This window comes from Eulemur rufifrons, chromosome 3 (assembly GCF_041146395.1).
Source record: "Eulemur rufifrons isolate Redbay chromosome 3, OSU_ERuf_1, whole genome shotgun sequence".
In the NCBI taxonomy this organism is placed as follows: Eukaryota; Metazoa; Chordata; class Mammalia; order Primates; family Lemuridae; genus Eulemur; species Eulemur rufifrons.
The window spans coordinates 9039359-9064209 of NC_090985.1; the positions used below are offsets into that span (position 1 = coordinate 9039359).

The window sequence follows — 24851 nt, forward strand, 5'->3', positions numbered from 1 at the left end:
CCTCCTCCCACCCTCAAGCACATCCCAGGATTTCTCAGAGTTCCAGCTGAAGGAATTTTTCTAAATCCCCATAGCCACTGTATATCATAAGGAAGGCAAGTTATTCAGCCTAATTATTCTGTAGGAAACCATGAGATACTTCAAGTCCTATGCTGCTGGCAAGCTCCAAACGGGGGTGGCACACCTTCTGTCTACTCATTAATGAGAGGTGTCCTTGATACAAAGCCATAGTTTCGTTTTTCCTTTATGAGAGATGGGTTTGCACAGAACCACTCAGTCTCTTCCAAACACTCTCTGATTTTCTGGTCAATGTATCTGAAATGGATCAGTGGAGGCTCTGTCTGCGAACAAGAAGTCAAGAATCTCTCCCATTATTTATTCTCCAGAAAGACTTGCTCATTAAGGGTCCTCCATGTTTATGAATAGAATTAACCAATGAAAATCAGATTATTTTAGTAGTTCTTAGGATAATTAGAAAAAAATGTTACCTATTTACTTCCCATATGTGTAGTCATCCTATTATTTCAAAAGACCAAGGGAAAAGAGCAGGGCAGGGAAGGGAAAATGATCATTACCGAGCAGCTTCCATGTGGCAAGCACAGCCATGAACGTTATCCTATTATCCCGTCTACCAAGGCTACGAGCACTGCGTGGGCTGCATTGCGTCTCCTCCAAAATTCATACATTGAAGCCCTAATCCCAAGTGCCTCGGAATATGACTGTATTTGGAGACAGGATTTTAAAAGAGGTAATTAAGTTAAAATGAGGCCATTAGCATGGGCCCTAATCTAATCTGACTTGTGTCCTTACAAAAAGAGGAACTTTACACACACAGAGAGACTCCAGGGATGCACAAACACAGAGGAAAGACCATGTGAGGACACAGGGAGAGGACGGCCATCTGGGAGCCAAGGACAGAGGCCCCAGGAGAAACCAAACTTGCTGACATTTGGATCTCAGACTTTCAGCCTTCACGACTGTGAGAAAATAAATGTCTGTTGTTTAAGCCACCCAGATTGTGGCCTTTTCTTATGGCAGCCCTGGCAGACTAATAGTAATAATTATTACTACTAGAATTTTATAAAGGATGAAACTGAGGTCAAACAGGTTAAGTGCTCATGTTACATGACTCATAAGAAATAGAATCAGGGTCACACTCAGGTCCTTCTGGCTCTAAGCCCACATTCTTTCCCCAACAGAGTATACTACATCTAAATAATTGTCACTTTCATCCCACAGGAAGGGGGCTCACGAAGGAGAAATGAAAGTCTGTGCTCATTACATGTGAGATAGGAGGTATAGAATCTAATCTATTAATAAAAAATGTCTCCATATGGAGCAGAATTAACATGAGTGTTGGAGTTAGAAATTCAGCCCTCATGATGACTTTTTATCTGCGTGAATTCAAGCAATTACTTCACTCTTCTAAGCTCATTTTTCTAAGCTGTAAATTTGTGAGTCTAAATACAGAATTGTTATGATAATTAGAAATAATCCAAATTAGGAGATAGCAAATACGTATCAAACCACGTGCTGTGAGGTACCTGGAGGACCCTGTTGAGAAGGATCATGAGATTAAACAAAAAGTGGTAAAGGATGTTGTAATCAATGAGTGACTTCAGGAATATAGCAGAGAGGTTTCTGATGGGAGGGTCATTCCTGACAAATGTAATACACATAACACTGTGCCTTGAGTATGATAGGGACTGAATAAAGTCTGTCCTTCTGCTGTCATAGGTTGTTTGCATGGTGCAGCACTAATAGAAAAGTTTAGAATGCTACACCATGTGACTCCCAAGGAAAAGCAGCATCAAAGTCTGTCTCCAAGAAAGGCTCAAGACTTCTACCTGGCTAAGGGGGAGAAGAATAAATAACTTCTCACCTCCACAGCCTCTGGATGGTCAGGCTCCTACATATATCTTGTCAGGACCACATGTATCCCCCACCCACGTCCTCCTTCCAACCAGGCGCCCACATGGTTTCCAAGTGCCCCAGCCCAGGTCTCGAAGCCAACCCAGGGAGCCGCAGTAGAGCCACTTACCGCTGGAGGCAAACACACGCAGGGCCCAGAGACAGTGGAGGAGGTTCTGGCTATCACACAGGTTTTTCCTGGCCAGAATCAATGTCACATCGAGTGCTTCCAATTCCAGCGCCTTCTGGCCAAACTTTTTATCTGAGAACACAAATCAATCTATCTTAGTTGTGTTGCACATTGAGTCTGAGGATTGCACAAGATGTGGAATAGATAGATGAAGGGGAAGATGGTGGAGAGAGGAAGATAATCATAGCCAAAGATGCTTTTCAGACATATTTAGTTAAAAAAAAAAAATGCCGCTAAATATGTCCCCACTGGAACCAAATGAATCAGAAGAGCTAATTTGGGCTACACATATTTACATGAAGCCTGGTGGGTTGTATGACTCTCAAGCCCCTATATTTAGGTTGTCCTCATACATGCACTACAGCTTAGTTGGGAATAAAGTTCTTTAAGAAAAGTCTAGAGTTAGGAATACTTACATAACATAGCATACAAATGTAGTGTGTGAACTTTGATCGGATTCTACTTTGAAAATGTCTGTAAAAGATGACTGGGAACACTTGGAGAAATTAGAATGAATATAAATTATACATGTATTTTTGATTTTATCAGATTTGTAATTGTGGTTATGTAGGATAGCATCTCTTTGCAAACAAATGCACTTGAAATGATTTAGGAGTAAAATGTCCTCTGTAATTTTTTTAAATATTTTAAATAAAAACAAATAGGTGAAGGAAATATGGCAAAATGTTAACAATGGTTAGATCTAAGTTTTAGGAATATAAGAGAATTTTCATAATAAAAAGTTGAAACATATTTTAAGAAAATAAAATTTTCTCCTCTAATATCTCTAAATCATTGCTCCAAATAACCTGATACCTACTGTTATAGATAAGTCATTATTATCTTAATAATTAGAAAATAAACAAAAAACAGGGACAAAGCACCTCTTCTTCTGTGTTCCTGTTCCCACTATGACACCAGGTGACTGTGCTACCAGTCACATTTGTTTGTGTCCTTTCCACAGTGTGATACCCAAGTCATCATGTTTGTTTTGGCAGGAATATATTCCGATCAGATTTATCACAGGTAGAAATGAGTAAAAGAGAGACAATATCCTAAACCTGGTTTACCAATATTTACCTCAGAACCAAAGGACACCAGCAATGAGATTGTGACTAACCCTACATGACCCATTCCCTTCATGAGGAAGGAGATATTGATTTTGTCTGGGACATGCTCATGCAGACGCTGGTGGATGCCTGGTCCTCGGTCATTACCTGTGGAATGTTGAATGGACTCAAAGTGGAGATCCAGACATTGAAAGGAAAGAGTACTCCAGAGGCCTTGCCCTCGGCTACAGCTGCTAGCATGGGACATCAAAGGTCCACTTTCAGAGGACCCGAGCTTCTCATTTCTGACCTATATAAGACTAAGCACACAATTGGAGCTTAACTGTTATGACCGGTTTGCAAGGTCTGCATGAGTCCTGTGTGCTCAGGTTTTTAAACTGTGCTCCAAGAAGTTCTGGGTGTTTCGGGGTCTTCCACGGGGAGAGAGAAATGACTCTGTAGCCAAAGTGACAAGAACTCTAGGCCCCTCCCCCATCTTCCTTCCAACTAGGAATGCTCCGCTTCTGTGTGACTTAGCAGATTAAACCATGGCACTCCAAAATCCATGTCCACTCAGAACCTCAGAATGTTATCTTATCTGGAAATATGGTCTCTGCAGATCAATTACTTAACATTAAGTCACACAGATTAGACCCTAAATCCTATGACTGATGTCCTTGTACAAAGAGGAGAAGACACAGAGGAGAACACTATGTGAAGATGGAGGCAGAGACTGGAGCGATGCAGCCACAAGCCAAGAAACACCAAGGATTGCTGGCAGCCACCAGAAGCTAGAGGGAGGCATGGAACTGATTCTCCCTCAGAGCCTCCAGATGGAACCAACCCTGCCAGCACCTTGATTTTGGACTTCTGACCTCCAAAATGGTGAGAGAATAAATTTCTGTTGTGTTAAGTCATCCACTTTGTGACAATTTGTTATGACAGCTCTAGGAAACTAAATGCACTTATATAATGGACTTTCATGTCAGATGCAATTGTAGACATGTTCCATTGATTTTAAAAATGATTAAAAACTGCATTGGAGTATCTCCCCTCTTTCCCCCAATGTGGCCCACACCCCATGTAGCCCATGCCTGCTCTGGGCTCTTCCCTAAGCACTATACCTTGGATTAGGTGACATCTAGGTCAACAAAATTACTCTCCTATGGGGCTGGTCCTGCCGTCAGTCACCACCAAGGTGTCCAGAACTTTCCTGTCACTTCTTTCCTGCACTTCCCCACCAGAGCTTCCCCAATTGTTTGTATGATAACAATCCCAGAAGTGCCTTTTCAGTCATCTTGGGTCTTGGGGTGTGGGTACCTCTTAGGCCAACTTTGGCCAGCAGCCGGAAGAGAGGCAGGAGGATGTCATAGTCCGGAGACGCTGTCCTCGCTGTGTCCACCAGGGTCTGCAGAAGAGCCTCACTGCCACCCTTGCTGATCATGTAGTGGATCCTCCGGTCTGTGCCTGAGGGGGAACCCAGAGAAAAGATGAAGTAATAACCCTCATTTTCCTTACAGCTAAAGATAGAGCTCACAGCTAGAGACAGAGCAAGGATTGTTTCATTTCACCCCAGAAACCAAAATTGTGTTGTTCTTGAAGTGACCTGGGCTAAAATTGTGCTATTACATAAGAGAAGAGGGTTGTGAAATGGGAAAATAGTGGAACACTTAAGAACCTGGGTGTATTCATCTGTAACAAATAGAGCCTAGAATCTACTTAACTGAGAATCTGTTGAATTTTCAGTGTATGTGTGTGTACATGTGTGTACATTATGTAAATATGCCTAAGGCTTATGTATGCTTAATAGAAGAGGGAGTATCAATATCCCTTTGCTATAAGTTAGTATCATTTGTAAAAGGGTTTGGGATGATAGCCTCATCTGGAATAATTTTATTAATGGTATAATGATTTTCTGTTGCTGGCCTTCAGAAACTGATAGGAGAAAAATGGAAACTACTGAAGTACACCCTTGAGAAACAAGCATCCAATCATCCTGTCTGGAAAATTTTGAAGAGGGTCTGGGCTATGATGAACTATTGATCTTTCTACCTAAGAACAATTTTGAACTAGGACCTCCTCCACCTTGCCCAAGGATAAAAGCAACGGCTACATTTCAACTTGGCCCTGGGTGATTCTCTATGCACTAGGCATGGTTGACCTAACCAAGGTGGCCAGCAGGTTGGACATTATCAAAGAAGACCCTCTGATTTTTCATCCTCATAAAAAGCAGCACTCTCCACAAAAGGAGCAGTTATCACCACCTGTGTCGGAGGGAGAACGCCAAGGTTGCATTCTAAGAATTTCAGACACCTCTGGACAAATTGAAGATAGCACTATCCCAGAAGACAAGTGGCTTTACCTACACAGGTGAACTCACTCAAATGACTATGGGGAAGTCACCCTGCTAGAGGAGAGCATCACAGCCTATGGAAAGACCCCTTCCTCTTGAAACTGTACCCTTGAGGCTCTATGGCTTTGGAGTGTCATTTATTTTTGGTATTGCCTATTTGGTGTTACTATTTCATTCTAATATTACATGGTCAGCATACAAAAAAATGCAAATTGAGTGAATGTTGGTATGTCCAACAACCTCAGTAAGAACTTGATGCTCCAGGTAACTCAGCTGATTCCAGGGTAGTCAATTCTGTCATTGTATCTTCACAACCTTGATGTTTACCATGCCTCCAGGTCCAGTTCCTGCCTCATACTCCTGTCTCCACCTGACATATGCAAGGGAGCTGCCAACACCCGACTCTCTTAAATGAGCCACAATGAAAAGGAGGAGAGAGAGGAGAAGGGTAGAACTGCTAGGGGGTAGCTGTCCCTCAGGGAAGCTCAGAGGTGGGTGGGCACAGGCCCCTGAAAGTCCCTGGCCTCATAGATGAGAAACCACAGAATAACCACGCAGAGTCTAATTTCCTCCTAAGTTTGGGTCACTATAGAGTGGGTGACAAGACTGAAAAAGCCAACAATCAGCCCAGTTTATTTTGGGTCTTATTAAGCTTAAAGAAAAAAGACGGGCTAATGAGTCTGTCTGTCATAGGAAACTGGAGCTAGAGCAAACCCCGAGCCGCAGAGGTTCCGGGAGAGACTGCAGCCAGCACGCTTCCACGTCCACCAAGTGCGGGGGTGAGGGCACAGCCTACTCACCAACAGAAAGCAGGTCTCCGAGGACCTTGAGGATGGTCAGGATGGATTCTCTGTCGGAGGAGCTCTGCAATGAGAACAGAAGCAGCCATCTTTAAGAAGCATTGCAAGAGGAAGGAGGCAAATGGTCAGGGACACACGTGGAAATGGCAGGACTGTACTTCCTCCCATGGAGAAGGACTTACTGCAGCAAAAGGATGCATGGGGGGGGCTCACTCAATAAGGAACTCTATGTGCAGTCTTCAGACCCCTCTTTGGGGACCTATCTTATAGTAACGTCGGCAAAATGAATACAAGAATAAGCAATGACAATGTATGCAGAAAACAAGCATGGGAAAGGGGGCTTTGTGGACCAGGGTAGCACAGTTCTGTTATTTCAGCAGGCTTGGGTTATTTTTAAATGGAGGGAAGAGGTATGAAACAGAAATCCACTAAAATGTTCTGATGGAAAGACTTCCCGGACCGACAAGAATGAATTCTTGTTTTTCTCAAGAGAAGCCCAGGGTAGTACAAAATCATGTTATGGTGATGCTCTAGGGGATCTTGGCAATGCTGGACACTTCACCCTGTTATGCAGAAGAGAACCCTGAGTTCGAAGACAGGGAGGACTTGCTGAGTCCCCCAAGGGAATCTGTATAGCAAAGCCCAGAGCACAACCCAGGCTGGGTTCCTGAAAATCAGGCCAGGGCCCTTTGTACTGAAAGATATTAGGAGTTGGGGGTGGGAGGACGTTATTTAAGGCAAAGCCTAAATCTTTCCATTAGTAAGACTCATACTCTTCATCTGCTTCAAAGACCTCAACAATTTCCCATCCTATAGGACAAAGTCGTAGCATCATAGCTCGTTAATAGAATTTCCGAAGCTCTTCGTGATCTTGTCCTGCTTATGTCTCCAGCTTCATTATTCATTATAATATCCTGCCCAAAATACATGCTTCAGCAACATGGAACTGCTTACATTTTCCTGCTCAAACTGTGCCACTTCTTGCCTCTGGAGCTTTGATCATGCTAGTCCCTCTTCCTGCAGCACTGTTCCCTAACTCTGAGCCTGGTCAATGCCAGCTCATCCTTTCAGTGCACTCTGGCCCCACAGATGGCCACCTCACCCACAGGCTGCGTCTGGAGTCCCTTCTGTCTCCGCATCACTCTGTAATCAGTGCTGACAGCGTACTTACTGTGGCATTGGTATCTTGCTGCCATCTCCCCACTCCACCCCCACTAGGTATTCATATCTTTAAAGAAGGAACCAAGTTGCGTCCATATCTATTTCCAGCACTGGGCAAAAGGTCTGTTTCAGAAAAGGTGTGCAATAAATATTTGTTGAGTAGAACCAAACTGAACCAGAAAGAACCCCAAAGGGGCCATGAAGCCCAACACCATGCCCCAAGGCAGAAGGGTGTTTATGCTTTCTTTAGTTTCAGTTTTAAGACCTTCCAGGAAGTCAAACTTCAAAACCCCAGCCAGGGCCACTTGCCACTGCATAAAATTTAAGGAGGCATCAAAAAAATAGCAATAACCAAGATAAATAATATCTTTATGCTATATTTTTACAAATTAAAATTAATGAAAAAAAAAATCATGATGAAAAAAAGCTTAACTCTCTGACTCCTATTCTGGGTGGAATGAGACTTTTGGGGATTCCTAGATGCTTAATATCTGTAGTTACCCAGGAAAAAGACAGGTTTACTCTGAAATCTTCTTCATTGACAGCTTTGGCCTAATAAGGGCAATCTCAGCAGACACTTTCTAATGCCCCTCGTCACAGCTGCGCTGAATGGTAACAGAATTAACTGAATCCCCAAGTCCACACCGCCCACCAGCAGCTGCCATATATGCATGTGCCCAATGTTGGTGCATCCCCCTCCTTAGTCTATGAAAATCTGGAAATTGGAACGAAGGAGCAGCCCAGCAACTGATCTATCGTTTTGAGGAATTTGCAGGCCCCCAGCCCTTTGAAAGTGGATCCAAAGACAGCTCGCAGGAGAAAACAAAGTACCTACGATAGTTTCCCTGATCGACCCTGACATTTCTGGATCGACCCCCAGCACGTCATTATCTTTCTGTGAAGGAGGATAAAAAGCTTTTTGTAAGACTGTGCAAATGTTGGTTACCTTCTACAATGCTGGATTCGTTATTTAATTCTGAATCACAAGCAAAGAAAAGGAAAATAAGAGAGGAAATGGAGAGGTGAGAAAAAGAGGAAAGAAAAAAGGTAAAGAGGAAAAATTAATAAGGTAGAAACTGATTAAAGGGAATAAATAAAAGATCCAGGGGAATTTGCTTTCACTCAGTGATTTGTGCATTCACCCCACAAACACTCACTGGGAATCGTCTACGTTCCAGTCACCCCGATGGGCATTGCAGATACAAATGGGTCTCAACACAATCTTCTTCGTGGAGCTCCAGGCTGAGGGGACCAGCTGGCAGGCAGTTGGGACCCAAGATAGGCAGGGCTATGACAAAGGTCAACATGGGTGCTGAGAGAGTCCTGGGAAGGAGGATTTAACCCTGCCAGGTCCATGGGTGATGAATCTGAGACACTAGGTAGGAAGGGGAAAAGGTGTTCCTGCTGCGCTGTAGCCCTGTGTTCTCCGAGCACTGCAGAGAGAGGTGAGGCTGGGGAAGCAGTCTGCCTCCAGTATGATGGGATCGAATAAGAAGATGGGAAGGGAATCATGAATTCCTTGTGGGCAAGAGCTAGGTCTTACTCATCTCTCTGTTTCCATCTCATAAGGTGTAATAGATAATCTATATGTTTTATTAAATTAATTTCTCAAGCTCAGGAAGGGGCTGCTTTATTACAATGCCCACTAACGCTCCCTGAGAACAGCATTGTCTTGTGTGCTTCTGCTGTGTCTGCCAGAACTAGGCATATGTTGTGAATTAAATCACCACCCCTAAATTGCTTTGACCAGTGGCCAACACTGTACACTGCACACGCATCAGCCACTCCTCTGTGGTTGCCCCCAAGAAAATCCCGTTTGGTTCAAATATGGGGCAGCAAATACTGATGGAAGATATGGATCTCTCCCTGGGGAACAGGCCATGGTTCATCTCCTCCAAGTCTTTCTCTTTGTTGTGTGATTGGTTTAGAGGTGGGTATGAACACAGAGCAGGAAAAGAACATCTGAGTGGAACTCTCTTGAAGAATCCTGGAAAAAAATTTTCTCCAGGATTAAAAAAAAAGAATATTAAAAACAAAACAAAAATTTTCCTGTGTTTGGACTTGTATGAAGACATGATCCTGGGTCCTAGGCGATTGTTAAGCCACCAAATCAACTCTATCGAACCACCTACCTGTGTACTTTCAGATAAGTGAAATAATAAATATCCTCACTTGTAGATGCGACTTTTGGTTGGGTAGTTTGTTACTGAATTCAGATATGACAGGGAAAAAAAGGAAATTTTACACTTCCACATGCCCTCTTCCCAAGCACTATAGTCTTAATAAATGGGAAAGAAGTTGATTTCACAAACCAACCACAGAGCCAGCCCACCTAGCAAATCCCGCTGTCCCATAGAAAACAAGAGATGTATCATCACACAGATGTTGAGTTCATGATGCTCTCACTCAGCTCTGAGCCAGAATGGATCAGCACAATATTGTTTTTCTTTAAGTAAAAATTATGGCTATCAATGGAGAAAAAAAATGCCCCGCCAAATCTCTACTGGCATTAATTTATGCACTGCTATATTTACCAATAAATATTTTACACTATTTAGAAGAATAACACCGAGCCGTTATCTCACCCACAGTAATAATAAATGAGCAATTAAAGAAGGCAGGATGTGATATGCCTTGATTTTCCTTTAATGATCCTTTTAAATGAATCATTGAGTAATCCCCTGTTGTTTAAGACTTTCCTATAAAAAATGGATCTGCCAAGCTTTCAGGGAGATGCAGGCAGTTGGAAGAACAAATAGTGTCTTTCACAGTCTGTGGGGTTTTGAACTGCAATTTTCTCAAATACTGTTTTTGATTTGTCGCTCCTTGCTTTAAAATCTTCTATGTCTCCCTGTTGCCTTCCTCCTCCGGACTCCTCACCGGGCCGTGAAAATTACACCATTCGCATCACTCTGCCTTTGGAGGCTCATCTCCAGCCACTCCCCCCAGCCCGATACTGAGCATGCTGACTACACAGTACCAGTTACTGTGCCTCAGGAGCATCCTGGGCACCTGTGCCTTCAAGGCTTTGCTGTTGCTGATGCATGCTGGAGTACCATTGCCCCTCCTTCTCGTAGCATATTTCAATTCCCAGCTCCCGTTTCCTTTCTATATAGTTTTCCCAGCTAACCCGTCTTCCTGGCACCTGTCACCCACAATTGCCATATATATTTGCATAGGTTGGGCACTGCACAACTCCAGGGGATATCATTTGCTAAGACTATGACATGACTGATGCCCCTTCAAGTAATGCAATGTGGTGGCCTGGTTTCTCCGGGGACAAAATTATTTGTTCTACATTTATTTTCCAACACAACTTTGTACATACCTTTTATTTGAATTCTTACTGTAGTAGATACTGGTAATTTTCTTACCTCCCTGTTCTAGATGTCTATTGTGGTATAACAAACCACCCCAAAACTTAATGGCTTAGAACAAGAGCCTATGATAGCTCTTGTTTTTGTGAGCAAGGAATTTGGGCAGGGCTTGGCTGGGAGATTCTTCTGCTTTCCGTAGTGTCACCTGAGGTCACTGAGTGGCACTCAGCTGGCAGACACACTAGACTGGAGGGCCTAGGATGGCTTCACTCATATGTCTGGCACCTTGGCAGGGATGGCTGGAGCACTAGGCTCACCTTGGACTGTTGAGCAGAATGCCCACATGTGACATTTTCAGCAGGACAGTTTTAAGGCACTTGGACTTCTCATGTGGCAGCTGGCTTCCCCAGAACAAGCACTCTGAGAGAACTGAGTGGAAGCTGTAAGACTTCTTTTGACTTAGCCCCAGAAGGCCAAATATCACTTCTGCCGCATTCTATTCATTAATCAAGGCACTGATGCTAGCCCAGATTCAAAAGAATTTGCAGCCATTTTTAATCTTCCATGCTCCCGTTAGACTGTGAGCTCTTCTAGAGCAAGAATTTCAACTCGTTCCTCTTGACATCCCCAGACGCTAGCATGGGGCCTTGCACAGAGTAGGCATTCAGGAAACTATGGAATGAGATGAGATGGAATGGTAGGGCATGGGGCGAGAGGGAATAGAGGTTTAATCTGCCAGAGCCTTGCCATCCTCTTCTCCTGTATGCCAGGATTTACCTTAAAGTGTGTCCCAGTGAGAACATTGTCACTGAAGTTTACAAGGGTCACAGCTCAGTTTTTCTGTCAATCTAGCAACTAAGCAAATTAATGTAAAATGGTCACTATATGTCAGGCACTGTGTTGAAAAATGGGGACCATCTATGTCATCACAGTCTTAAAGTAGAGAAAAAAGACGTATCCTGTGCCCCGCCCCTCAATTTTCTCCACAAGTCTAGCCCTGGTTTTAGTGGATGGGGGAAAACACCATCCGTCCCCATTCCACTTTGAGTGGCACCCCTGATGTCACAGACTAGAAAATTATACCCTGCCACTCTGTTCCCACAGGCTGAAAGAACAAGCCCACAAAATTCTAATTTTTGGTCTCTGAAGAATAAGACAGAATCTCTTCTAAACTCATGACCCAAGAGCACAGGACACAGCTCGTAGGCCAGGAAAACCATATTGCCAAAAATAAATTTGTTCTTCCAGTCATGCAGTTAAACATTCACTAGAGATGGTCCGCTGGTTAAATAAAAGGCATTATTAAATTTGAACTTGGTAATGAATAACTGAAGAGAGCACTAATCACAAACTTCAATGACTAAAAATGGTTATAGCACCAAAAATAGTGACCAGTCGCTCTGTCTTCACGCAAGAGGAAATGGGCAGGAAATGACATTATTAGAAATTTAGTTTAGGTAGAAGGAAAAAAATTCCTGCCAAGGTTGAAATGAATTCATAAGAGAGAAGTATTTTAAGAGAGTATGGACTGAAATAACCATGAATGACATGAAGTGACATTTGTTTCAATATGATGGGGGTTGGGGTGGCAATAGCAGGAGCATATGACAAAGAAGTTTGCCACCGTCATGGAAGCTGAGTGATGGGTAATGTGGTTTTATAACAAAATGTTAAGAAAAAGAAAATAAATATAAAATAAAACAAAATAAAATAAATAGCATTTAAAGTTTTCTGGCTAGAGTGTTTCAGATGGAACCTTGAAAACAAACCACCTCACTAGGATCTCTCCTCATAGTTCTCTGGCCCCAGAACTTGACAAATATCCCAATCATATATGGGGTCCTTTATGATTAATTGGTAAGAGTATCAGTGATCCACCTCCTCGGTAAAAAGGGTGCTGAAGGCCAAGCACAGGGCAAAGATGGGATGTTGTTCATTTGTCGTTTATTTGGCAGATGTTTGTTGAGCACTTACTCTGTCCCAGGCACTGTGTGCTGCGAATACCACGGGTAGCGTAAATATACACAGTCCCTGTTCTCAGGGAGCTTCCGGGTTCGTTGGGAGGCACATATTGTGCAAAGGGTCACCCGAACAAATGTGAAGTTGTCACTGGGGAAAAGAGCCCAGGTTTATTGTGCCATGTGAGCATAAAATAGAGCTATTTGACATGAGTCAGAAAAGGGTTTCTCGAGTAACGCTTCAGCTGAGAGCTGAAAGGTGAGCGAGAGGTAACTAGCAAAGGATGGGAAGGAAGACGCTCAGAGAAAAACAGGGGAAAGGAGGGTAGTGAGCAAAGTGCCGTGGCTAGAAGCCTGGCAAAGTTGAGGGACATATAGAAGGCTAGAGAGTCTGAGGCAGAGAGAGAGAGAAGAGAAGTGGTTAAAAGGATATATGTTTAATTCAGATAGACTTTAGACTAGCGTTCATAACCTCTGTAAGACTCAATTTTCCTACACGTTATTGGACTAATACTTCTACCTAACTCATGGATACAACTCAGTTAGAAATAACATAACAAATGTAAAAATGCTTACCTCACTGCCTGAGTCATAATAAATGCTCAATTAAGATGTTGGTAAATGAATAGATGCCAGGCCAGACAAAAGGTGAACAATCTAAAAATAGGTCTGAAGATCCTTTGAGATGCTTCTTACTGGATCAGTTTTCCACCCAGATCACGATGTTCCCAATTTAGGGAAAGGGGGGAAAATAAACAAAATATCTGAAGAGAGTCGGGTTGCATCCTCTGGGCAGAAGCAACCTGGAATCCTGTGCTTTGTCAACAGCGCCCGGCACACTTGTTGCCACTCGATAAATGGGAGCATCTCCCAGTCGTAATAATAATGACAGCAATCAACAGCATCACATCCCTGAAAGGTTCTCTGATTTCTTTTAAATGATGTTCATTGGAAAGCAGGCACCATCTCTATTTCTAGGAAGGCTATGAAGTCTCTCCAAAGCACAGTTGACAAATTATAGCACAGAACTTGCAGGTTAGCATTAACGATTACTGAAAAGGAATGCCAAACAGTTTTCAGCTTTTCTGAAAGGATTCTAAACACAGCAAGTAAATAATCCTTCCAGGTGCCTTCCACCCCAGACTCAGCACCAACGTTGAGGAAGTGAGTCTCCGCCTTCGTGCCTCAACCAGCAGCTGCCACTTGCTACCCTGATGCCCTCTGAATCCACCACCTCCCAAACATACACGGACAAATAAAAGCATCCAGGACAGGGAGGCTCATCCCTGCTTCTACACATCCACGGAACCAACCTGCCCTCAAGCACCTTCATTTCAGAAACACTGGGAAGATAATGTTTTCTGGGTCCCCTACGTAGTACACTCTCAGTGAGCTGGTCTAAAGCAGAATCATGAAGCAGAAAAGCTTTGACCCTGCCGTCCTCACATCTCCCATTTAAGGGACTCCTCTGAAAAGCTGCTTTTAGAGATGTTTTGTACAATTTGAGGGTTAAGAAATAAGTATCAAGATATGAACTGGCATCCCCTATAGCCAACGATATTACAATTACTACCATTTGGTGTCTACTTTGTTTCAGACATCACTTACTGCTTAGTCCTTAAAACAAAATCCTCATCATACAATTTAGGTACAATTATTCCCATTGTACTGATAAGAAAATTGAAGCCAAGAGAAGTTGAATAATTTGCTGGCAAGCAAGAGTTACCTTTCTTCATGTTTTAGTAATTGAACTTGAAAACCTAGCAAATTTGAAAAAAAAAAATTGAGGACATTGTAAAATAGCCAAATTAATATTTCTTTACTGAAAACTCTTTGATTCTAGAATCCAACTGTGACAATATTAAAATATGGCCACAAATGCTTTATCATACCTGCCACCAAGAGGTGGGATCCATGTCCTCTACCCTTGAATCGTGGCCAATTTTAGTAACTCTCTTATTACTAAATAGAATGTATAGAATGTAACAGAAATAACAGTGCTTAACTTTAAAGACTAAGTCATCAAAACCATGCAATTTGTAGGTACAGTTTGAGAGTTAAGAAATAGTCATCAGGTTGCTGGGATACCAGCATCTGAAGCCCTAAGTCTTCATATAAGAGAATTGACTACACTAAGGCAGCCACGCTGTAAGGAAGCCCAGGCCACACAGGAAGACCCATGGTAGACAGTCAGTTAAGCTCTCAACTGAACAACGATCAGTTGCCATTAACTGTCAACCACTAGAGTGGGCAATCTTGGATGTCCAGACCAGTTGGAGCTTTGGATAATTGCAGTCCCAGCCTATTTCTGACTACAACCACTCAAGAGTCACCACTGCCCTGCTGAGTCCTTTCCAAATGCCTGGCCTACCAACTAGTGAGAAGAATCAAATGATTGTTCTAAGCCACTGTGATTGAGACTATTTCTTACCCAGCAATGGTGACTAGAATGCAAACCAATCTCAACAGCAGATCAATAAAAAGCATTGAACATTTGCTTTCTAAGTACTAAATTTGGAATGCATGACAGTAAAAAAAAACAAAAGATCTATAGCAAGCATTTAAACTGTAAAATTTCACAAAGATTTCTACCAAGTTTCTCTCTTACTCAGTTGTTGAATTTTGCAAAAGACAACATGATAGAGAGTAGAGAAACATCAGACTTGGAGGTGGTAAACCTAGTTCTAATCCTAATTTTTCCATTTTGACTTTAGATAAGTCATTTACCTTCTCTGGCCCCTACTTGCTTTCTTCATGCTTAACTAAGGAAATAAGAAAAGATAATTTCTCAGGCCCCTTCCAATTCCATGACCCAATGACATTCTATGATGTCAGACCAGGGTCAGTAGAAGATCCTCATGCTAACAAGCCAACTTTCCATTTCTGGTGGTGTGGCTGTTGAGTGTGTCAGACTCTGAAGATGAGGAATGGGAGAGAAAGTGGTAGTGTCTGTTCATTTGCTGGAAAATTGCCCATGAGTCTCAGAGGACAGGTGTGCCCTCAGTGAACTCAGGTAGGGCATGAAGCTCTTCTAAAGGTATCCCTCAGGCTCTGGGTTAAATAGATTAAGACACGTAAAAGAGGCCAGTGTGGACCTCAGTTCAAGATCCCTGCTGTCCCCCTACCCACATCTCTGCTGACCTTTGCTAACTTGCAACAGCACCATGGCATTTTAAAAGAACAGCTCTACATTTGGCATATTTCCCAGGAGGGACTGAGGCTTTCCCTTTTGCATGTGTTGGCCAGGAGCCTCTGGGGCATAAAGGTATCACAGCATTCATCCTCCACTTTCACAATTTTATATTTATGTCTTTATGTCCATCCCACCCCCTCTCTCCCAAAACCTCTGCTCTGTTAACCTTCTTCTCTAAAGGGCCTACCAATGAATGCAGGATTTCTCAACTGGAGCATTAGTGATATTTTGGGCCAGATAATTATTTGTTGAAGTGGGGAAGAGGGAGCTGCCGCATGCATTGAAAGATGATTAGCAGTATCCTGGGTCTCTACTCGCTGGAGACAAGTGGCAGAACCATCTCCAATTCCCAGCCCCTGTTGTGACAACCAAAAATATCTACAGACGTTGCAAAAGTCAAACTTGGCCCTGGTTGAGATCCACTGCACTAAAGCATTAATGACTAATACCTCTTTAACATGCTATCCCTCCCAGGATATATTACTATAATGAGGATAATGATATAAATCAAAGGGATAAAGGTCTCCTTGCTTCAGGGCTCCATGAAAGCCAAGTCAGAGATATGTTTTTGGTCCAGGAGCCTTGTGGAGTCTCTCACAAATTCCTCCTCCCAGACAACTGAGCCAACCACCTACTTCCGACTTTCACTCAAAGCCAGGACTAGATTTCTGGATCAGACATGTGATCAATCAGATGCCCCCCTTCCCCCCACACACACACGCACACACAGGGTTAAGTGACAACCTAGTTGAATTTAGCAGATTTCATTCTATAGCTATATCCACCATCTACTCAACTGCTTAAAAATAAATCAACAACCAGGAAATAAATGGAAGTGTGGCTTGGGTCTAGCATGAGATGTTCCATCCATTTTTGAATGATCATTAATTCATATTCCCTCTACAGTAATTGCTTCTATTATATTGAAAAAGAGAATCCACCACATTCTAGACAGTAAAACCTAAGAGTTTTTGTTTGTTTTATTGCCAATATTCTCCACAACTTGCCCACGTTGGCTCAGTTATTGAAAGCACTGTGTTAATATGATTGGCAGACATTTATTGGGTGGCTACTCCGTGTCAAAAACTGGGGATGTGGCTGTAAATAAGTCGATAAGTTCTCAGTTCTCACAGGTATCTCAGTCTAGGAAGTGTCTGCTCAACTAATGTTTTGGGTTTGGTAAGGTTAGTAAATATAATTGTCATATGCCCCAGTTCCCTTCATTCTGTTACATAAGTATAAATTGCTTCCCCAGATCTAGCAAATGAGCTCCTTTGGCTAAAGAAAAAGAGATTTAAAAAAGGGAATGTGCATGAGTTAGCATAACTCATACAGAAACTTCCTGCCTCCATTAATAAAATAAGGTCCAAACACTGTAAGTTTGGGTTGGGGTGGAGGAAATGTGGTCTCACCACACGGCAAGGGGCAGCTGCAGCTCAGAGATTGATTCTTTGCTCCTGGGGAGTCACCTTCTTCCCAAGCTACTCAGACAGTGAGTTACAAAACCAAGACATAAACTTTGTGAATGTCTCCAGAATTCAAACTTCTACCATTACATGAGGTTAACTGGCAAATAGACAAGTAAGTTTTTAAGGTATATGGGTTAGTTAAGATAATGTTACCCACTGTAACAACCAAAAAAATGTATGAATGGTCCAGTCACAAAAAAAGTTGGTTTTTTTTTTTTCTTTTTTAATTCATATAAAGTCCAAAAGAAATATTCTTGACTGGTGGGCAGAGCTTCTAGAATTGGTGTTTTGGGACCCACATTCCTTTTCTCCTGTGGCTCTTTTTTCTCATGTGATTTCATCGGCCTCTAAGCTAGCAGAAAGAAAATACAGAGTCTCTCTCACAGAAGGGTTTTATGGGTCAGGCCTAGAAGTGACACATATCATTTCCAACCTCATTTCATTGACCCAAATTCAGTCACGTGTTCACACATAACTACAGGGAAAGATAGAATATGTAGCCCAGCTGTTGTGTTCAAAGAAGAGGGAATGGGTCTGGTAGATAGCTAGCTTGGTTCTGTTGTAGTATGGTTTCCTTCTCTTCCACTTAGGGTTTTCCAGAAGGTGTGATTTCCCACATGCCCTTGGCCGGTCTTCTTTTGGCGGATGCCATCTGTCTCTTGCCAACTGTCTATACTCATCAAACTACAAGCCAAAGTCAGCAAGATCAGGAGACATTGGATTTCCTATCCTGCAATGTAAGGAAATTTTCCAAGTTCTAGTTTCCCACATGAGGACTCACCTCATTCATGAAAGATTGACTCTGCGATTGATTGCACCTTTCAGGAGGAACTGAACCCTCTACTTCAATAATAAACACAATGTTATACATAGAAAAAAATAGTAACAAGAAGGAGTCAGTATATCACACAACCTATAGCCAAGGATGAAAACACAAAACCCTTTTACTTATGAGTAAGTTACCTCATAAACAAAATCATCAACAGACTAAGATCAGATATGCTAAGGGTCAGACATTTAGAATTCCTGCCATTTTTCCCTCATTTGAAGGCCAGATAACCAGAGAGTATCTCAGAAAAGCACTTGTCAATATTCAGCTTTAAGTTTCTGCAAGAAGGAATTACCCATCCTGTCTGGATAGCATGGCCTCCTCATCTCATGAGGCACATCTCAGAAGTATTTCAAGCCATATCATGAGCTTGGTGAACCAGCTGTTACATACCAAGCCCCTCTAAGAAACCTCAATGGTGGTTTCATCCTAACAATTCTCATCTTCAAAGCAAAATATTTCCCACCAAATATCCAGGAATGTCAGTGCTATGTGGCCAATTGCAATGAAAATATTTTGTAAGATTTGTTATATTAATTATAACAGCAGTGTAGCTGCTAAACAGAAAGTAGTTTGGAAGTAAGTTAGGTATCTTATTTACCTTTCCTAATGCTCAATGACTTCATTCCCAGATCATCCAAAGATTAAACAAAAACATATTTTTCATCTATGTCTTTATTACAAGTCTTGCTGACCTCTTCTCCAGTGAAAATGTTCAAAATTTAGTCATCACTAGGTAACATACATGGTTAAGGGTGTTTGGTAAAACATTTTTCCACAGAAGTCTCATCCCTCACCAACAAGAACTTGGTCTTAAAGTATTGTTAAATTGATATAAACTCTACCATCTATTTATGAAATTCTGGATACATCTTTGGAAATATGAACATTCCATTGGGGAGACAGAAAGGCCCACAGATATAACCCTAAAACTCTGCCAGGGACACTGTGCCTGTTTCAAGTGGATTCCTCTTGGTTGTTGATAATTTCACACCAAATTATTCAAGTACCCAGATTATATTTCATGAAGTAAAGGAAGCAGGTGAGATGATTTTAGATGAAGACAATGTTGAATACAAACTAATGATATTTTGTTTTTTTCATAGTTCACACCCCCCAAAAAAACAGAGGATTCCAGAAAATCGATGTCAGCAGGCTGGTTTATAAAATAAATGAGTTAAAAGGTTAAATAAATGGGAAAGATAATAGAAAAAAAGCGCTTCCAAGGGTAAAGGTGGTAATTCCATTACGAATCAAGGCTTCAAGGACCAAATATTAAAACAGGGCAGTGGAAAGAAAATAGTCTATTAAAGGATTCAATAACCAAAGCCCTGAATGTTTGGCAATTAGCCAGTTAAGTTACAATTTTAATAGTCCAGAAAAGTGCCTGCAGCTGTGCAGGATCACGTAGCCCATAAACAGGACATCAGGCATCTCTTCTCTAATTGCCAGGGCTGAATTCCAAGAACTAAGGAGATACTCAATAAGCTCTTAGTTCAATGCTCCCACTTAAGCAGTACAGATCTGTTTCATTTCTCCTTTCTGGAATTCAGCTTTATGTTGAATTATCAAGTAAATGTCATGATAATGGAAGTTGCTTTTGACTTTGATCCTCTCAATGAGTCTGAGAGACATAGCTGGAACACCAGTACTCAGAGACCCAGTGGCATCTCCCTGCCTAGGTGAATGACAATTACTAGTTGAAAGTCAGTCACTAAGAAGTGTAGTTGTGGAAAGTCATGAGCAGTAACTTGACAGAATGTCCATTTATCTGTCCTTCTATACATCCATTCGATCAATTGTTTATTAAAACTAGATAATAGTCATCAGTACACTGAGCCACGGATGAGGGAACTCAAAGGATGCCACCAATATAGGAGTTCTCAATCCAGCTGCAAAACAAGCTAAAGAGGATACAGATGTACTGACAAATTTCAAGTACAAACTGAATACACTGTATGAGAATCGTTAACGGGAGCTGAGGAAGAGTTAGGAGATACCTGAAAGGCTCCCTCATGGAAATAGGCTTAACAGAGATGAACAGTGAAGAAATAGAAGGACCTTTCCCAACAGAGGCAACAGTTATTTTAGTTAGCCATGGCTGTCCCAACTCAGGGTGGAAAACTCTTCCAAAAACCTTATGGATTATTTCAAACTTTACCCTAAGTTTTGGCTCCCATCTTCTTGAAGGAAGTCAACCAACCATGTAAATAAAGCACAGATTCACTGTGATTGAAAACCAAGCGTAAGATAAGATAAGCAAAAGCAGAGAGCCTCCCATCAGAGATGCTGCCCTTTGAGGGATGTTTGACCAAATTAATGCCAAAGCCTTTTATTAATTCCTCCACAAAATAAAGTCTACTGTTTTAACATCAACCAGTTTTATGTCCATTTACCAAGAGTAATTATAATTGTGCCCTGCCATTATACAGACTGCTGTAAGTGACTTTATACGTAATTACATAATTAGGGTAAGCATTATGACCCTCTTCTGTTTTTCAGTCTCCATGGTCAATTGTCAAGTAGCTGATAATGAATGACCACTCTAACCATTTACTCCTAAGAAGTGCATTCAAAATCTGGCATTTGAGTCATATGTTCGGGAGTGTGGACGCTCCTGTGAGGAACATACTGATTTCCTTAAAACCACCTGATGGGTCAGTGTCAAAGACATGGACCAAGTCCATCAAGAAAATGGAAGAGAAATTTGCACACAGAAAGAAAACAAATTCTTGAAAACTTTTAGGTAAACATTTTAATTTAAAATAATTTTAGATTGATCGAAAAGTTGCAAAGATAGCACAAAGAGTTCCCGTGTACATGTCGTCCTTTTTTGCCTGCTGTTAACATCTTACAAGCAAGGTACATTTGTCAAAACTAAGAAACTGACATTGGTACATTTTGGTTAACTAAACTTTAGACTTTCTTGTCCATTAATGTCCTCGTTCTATTCCAATGTCCCATCCAGTGTACCACATTGAATTTAGTGGCCATGTCTTTCCAGTCTCCTCTGACCTGTGATAGTTTCTCAGTCTTTCCTTTCTTTCCCCCACAACCTTGACAGTACCAGAGTGTAGTGAAAAGGAATCCTGTAGAACTGCCCCCAATTGGGTTTGTCTGATTTTTTCTCATCATCAGACTGGGGTTGTCAGTCTTCAGAGGTCCTTTCCATCATGTATCTGGGGTACATAGTAACCCAATGACATCACTGATGATGTCATTACTTGGTTTATCGCTTGAGTACAGTGATGTTTGGCATGTTTCTCCACCGTGAAGTTACTATTTTCCTTTTCCATACTCTGTTTTCTGGAAGCAAGTCATTAAGTCTAGCCTCCACTTGGGGAGAAGGAATAGAATTAAGCTCCCTCTCTTGGAGGGGTAGTATCCACATATATCCTTTAAATCTTTGAACTTTGAGGGAGACCTACATATAGTTCATTCAGCTTTCATGGGAATATCTACATTCTCCATCCTATTTTTCACAATCACATGCCCATTACTTTGCTTGGAACAGGACCCTCTCCAACACTCAATCTGTCAGAACCTCCTGCGACCGTGTCAGGAAATGGACAATATCATGTTGCTCCAATGACTGTTTTGCCATCAGCAGTGGATTCTGGCTGCTGGGAGGTGAAGGGAAAGGAACTTGGAGACAGTTCCTTGGAGGGAGAACTTGCATTCAAACGCAAATGTGTGCAGTAATTAGGTATGATGGGCTGTAATTTTCCAACTTCCTTTTGCAAAGCAAATTGCTTTTTGAGTTGAAATGTTCTCTGGCTTTCTTTCCTCCCTTAAGTTTGGCCTTGTATGAAAGTCCCCTTTTTCAAAAACCCAGATTTGTTTCATTTTATCCTATAACTAATCTAATGCTAATTGTGCAATGACTACATTAGACTTCACTGGACTATAACACACTGTGGAACGAAAACTCATCTGTCAACCTGAAAATCGTAAGTCAGCCTGAGAGTGTGTTCAAAGATTAACCTCTGAGCGGCTGCCTGTGAGCATCTCACTGGCTGAGACAGGGCTGTAGGATGCTATCTGTTCTGGCTCTCAGCACAGCAGATACTTTTAGAAACATGGGTTCCCCTTGGAATCCATGAGAATTCTCCTAATGGATCAGAATCTCAGACTTTAGTTCTCTAATACAATGATTGTCAGATACAGGAGTCACCCTTACAACATGCCAAAGAGAAATTTTCTAATCTTTTTGTTTGTTTTTTAAAATACATCTAGGAACAAGGAATTCAGCATCTCTCAAAGCAGCTTGCACCACTGTTTGAAGTTATCATCTTAAAGGAGATCCTCTTTAGAGGTGGCTATTTCTATGTCATTTACACATGTACACATTTGCCTAATGTCTATTTAAAGAGAATGATTACATTTATTTTAAAAATAATCCACATTCATGTATAAATTTTTGCATTGAAAAATACCTGGGAAAGTAGATGTTAATAGTTGTTATTCCTGAGCAGTGGCATGACAAATAATTTTTGCTTACCCAATTTTCTAATTTTTCTAAAATGACCATAGACTAATTCTACAATAAAAAATGATAAAGGCAAATGGAACATCAAGGGAGAGGGAAGTAAGTAGTGGGAAATACATGAGCCCGAAAGTTCCTAATATCCTTGGGCAGGGAACGCGCTTATACTGAAGAGATAGCTCTACAGTGATTAATATTCTTGCCTTCTATTTTACTTATTTTTGCATCAATTCAACATTTATTGAGAACCAAAACCATGCCAAGAGTTCTGCTAGGCACTAGGGATGCACAATTAGTGACACATAATTTGTGCCCATGGCACAACAGTGGAGACAGACATGCAAACAGGTAAGTGCAGGCTGTTCTGGAATGAAGGCTCACAACCACTGCACCTAGTCGTGCCGCTCGTGCTCTGCTCGATGGTGCCAGGTCTAAGCCGGCACATCTGCCATCACAGTCGGCATTGATTTGCATACTTACAACAATTTTCCAGTGTTTGACAAGTGTCTCCAGGAGAGGACACCGATTCCTCACTGACACAATAGGTTAATGTCTGTCCTAAAGTCAGGCTCACTGATTACAATGGGAACATTAAGCTTAGCTTTGCTTCAGGGGCAAGAAGTGTGTGTTATATGAGATTTTATATATCCATATATATCATCTTTTTTTTTTTGTCCATGGTTCCTGACTCATAACTTCCACAGTGTCTATTACAAGAAGCAGAATCCCTCTCTCTGACTCTCTCCTGTCCTCCCTTCACCCGGCACAACGACAGAAGCTCCTGTGCTCAGAACCATTCCAGACGCTGCCTCATTTATCTCTTCATTTGGTTGTTTATTTGTGCCCTTTAAAATATCCTTTGTAATGAATCTCTAAACATGTTCCCCTAAGTTCTGTGAACCCAAAGGAGGAGAACCCCAACTTGAAGCTGGTTGGTCAGAAGGTCCAGAGGCCTGGACTTATAAGGCCTGGGGACTGAGCCCTCAGCCTGTGGGATCTGACTCTGTCTCCAGGGAGACAGTGTCAGAATCAAATTGGAGAACACCCAGGGAGTGTCTGCTGCAGAATGGATTGCTTGCTTGGTGGTGGGGAGAGAGATCCCCCCACATTTGGTCACAGACATCTTCTGTGTTGATTGTTGGTGGCTTTGAGTGAGAGAATAGGAGAAAGCATGTTGAGTGTTGCTTTTGACACTCACAGAGTGTATTGGAGAGAAGATGTTGGGGAGAGAATGCTGGAACTTTGCCTTAAAACCAAGAGGTGTTCATTTATCAAGCAAACAAGGCAAAAGAGCATTGCAACTTGCCTGAGAGCCCCAAGTACATGCAGGGGGAAAGCAGAAGATGATCTGGGAAAGCAGGCCTTGATGGGGAGCTTAGGTGTCACCCTGTAGGCAATGGAGAGCCTCTGAATTTAAGGTCTTTTTTCACGTGCTCAATATGTTAAATGAAAAATGAGTAATTGAATAAATGAATGGATGAATGAGTGAATAAATGAAAGTGTAAATAAATGAATGAAAGTCTAGTTGGTTTATTAATAGTTAATGGATGTCTAGAATTGATGCTGTGAACAGATTATGGACAAATTCTTCTTTTCCCTGACTTTCCTGAGTTGTAATCCTTCCACTTTTGTCCATTATGGACAGCCATCCACAGGCACAGAATTAAAAATTATATATGGCAAACTCTGCACCCACCAGGACCCCACAGCCAGGAGACACTTGCGGTCTGCACAGGTGTCCTGGGCTTTTGTCCGCCAGTACGTATCCGCATACAGAGAAACGTGCAAATGCGTACACACACAGACACAGATGTACACATGCGTCTGCACACACGCTGCTCTTCTGAGGTATGCTCCTCCCTTTCCCTCCCACCTGGCCGCTGTGGGTGCCGTCACATTTATACAGCTCTAACCCCCACACTGGCCCCAACTGCCGTGTCCAGGGGTGGGCAGCTCATTCAAGCTGGGCCAGTCAATCCACTTCTCAGGACTATTGAAGCTGATGCCCCTCTCTGGGTGCCTTGGCTGTATCATGTTAAACTCAGGAGCTGTTGGCAGTGTGGTGCAGGGTGTGGGGGGAGTTGACAGGGGAGCCGGATGAAGCCCATCTATAGCAAGAAGGAAAAGTGAAGGAA

General features: G+C 42.1%; 1 protein-coding gene across 1 annotated transcript in view; it reads right to left on the reverse strand.

The window, feature by feature from the left end:
* Positions 1 to 6382, reverse strand: part of AGBL1 (AGBL carboxypeptidase 1) — a 439634-nt gene extending 433252 nt beyond the window's left edge. Inside the window, 3 exon segments of the mRNA XM_069465752.1 lie at positions 2042 to 2173; positions 4471 to 4617; positions 6304 to 6382. Of these exon segments, the coding sequence (XP_069321853.1) occupies positions 2042 to 2173; positions 4471 to 4594 (256 nt within the window). The 5' untranslated portion in view covers positions 4595 to 4617; positions 6304 to 6382.
* Positions 6383 to 24851: the final 18469 nt, after the last annotated feature.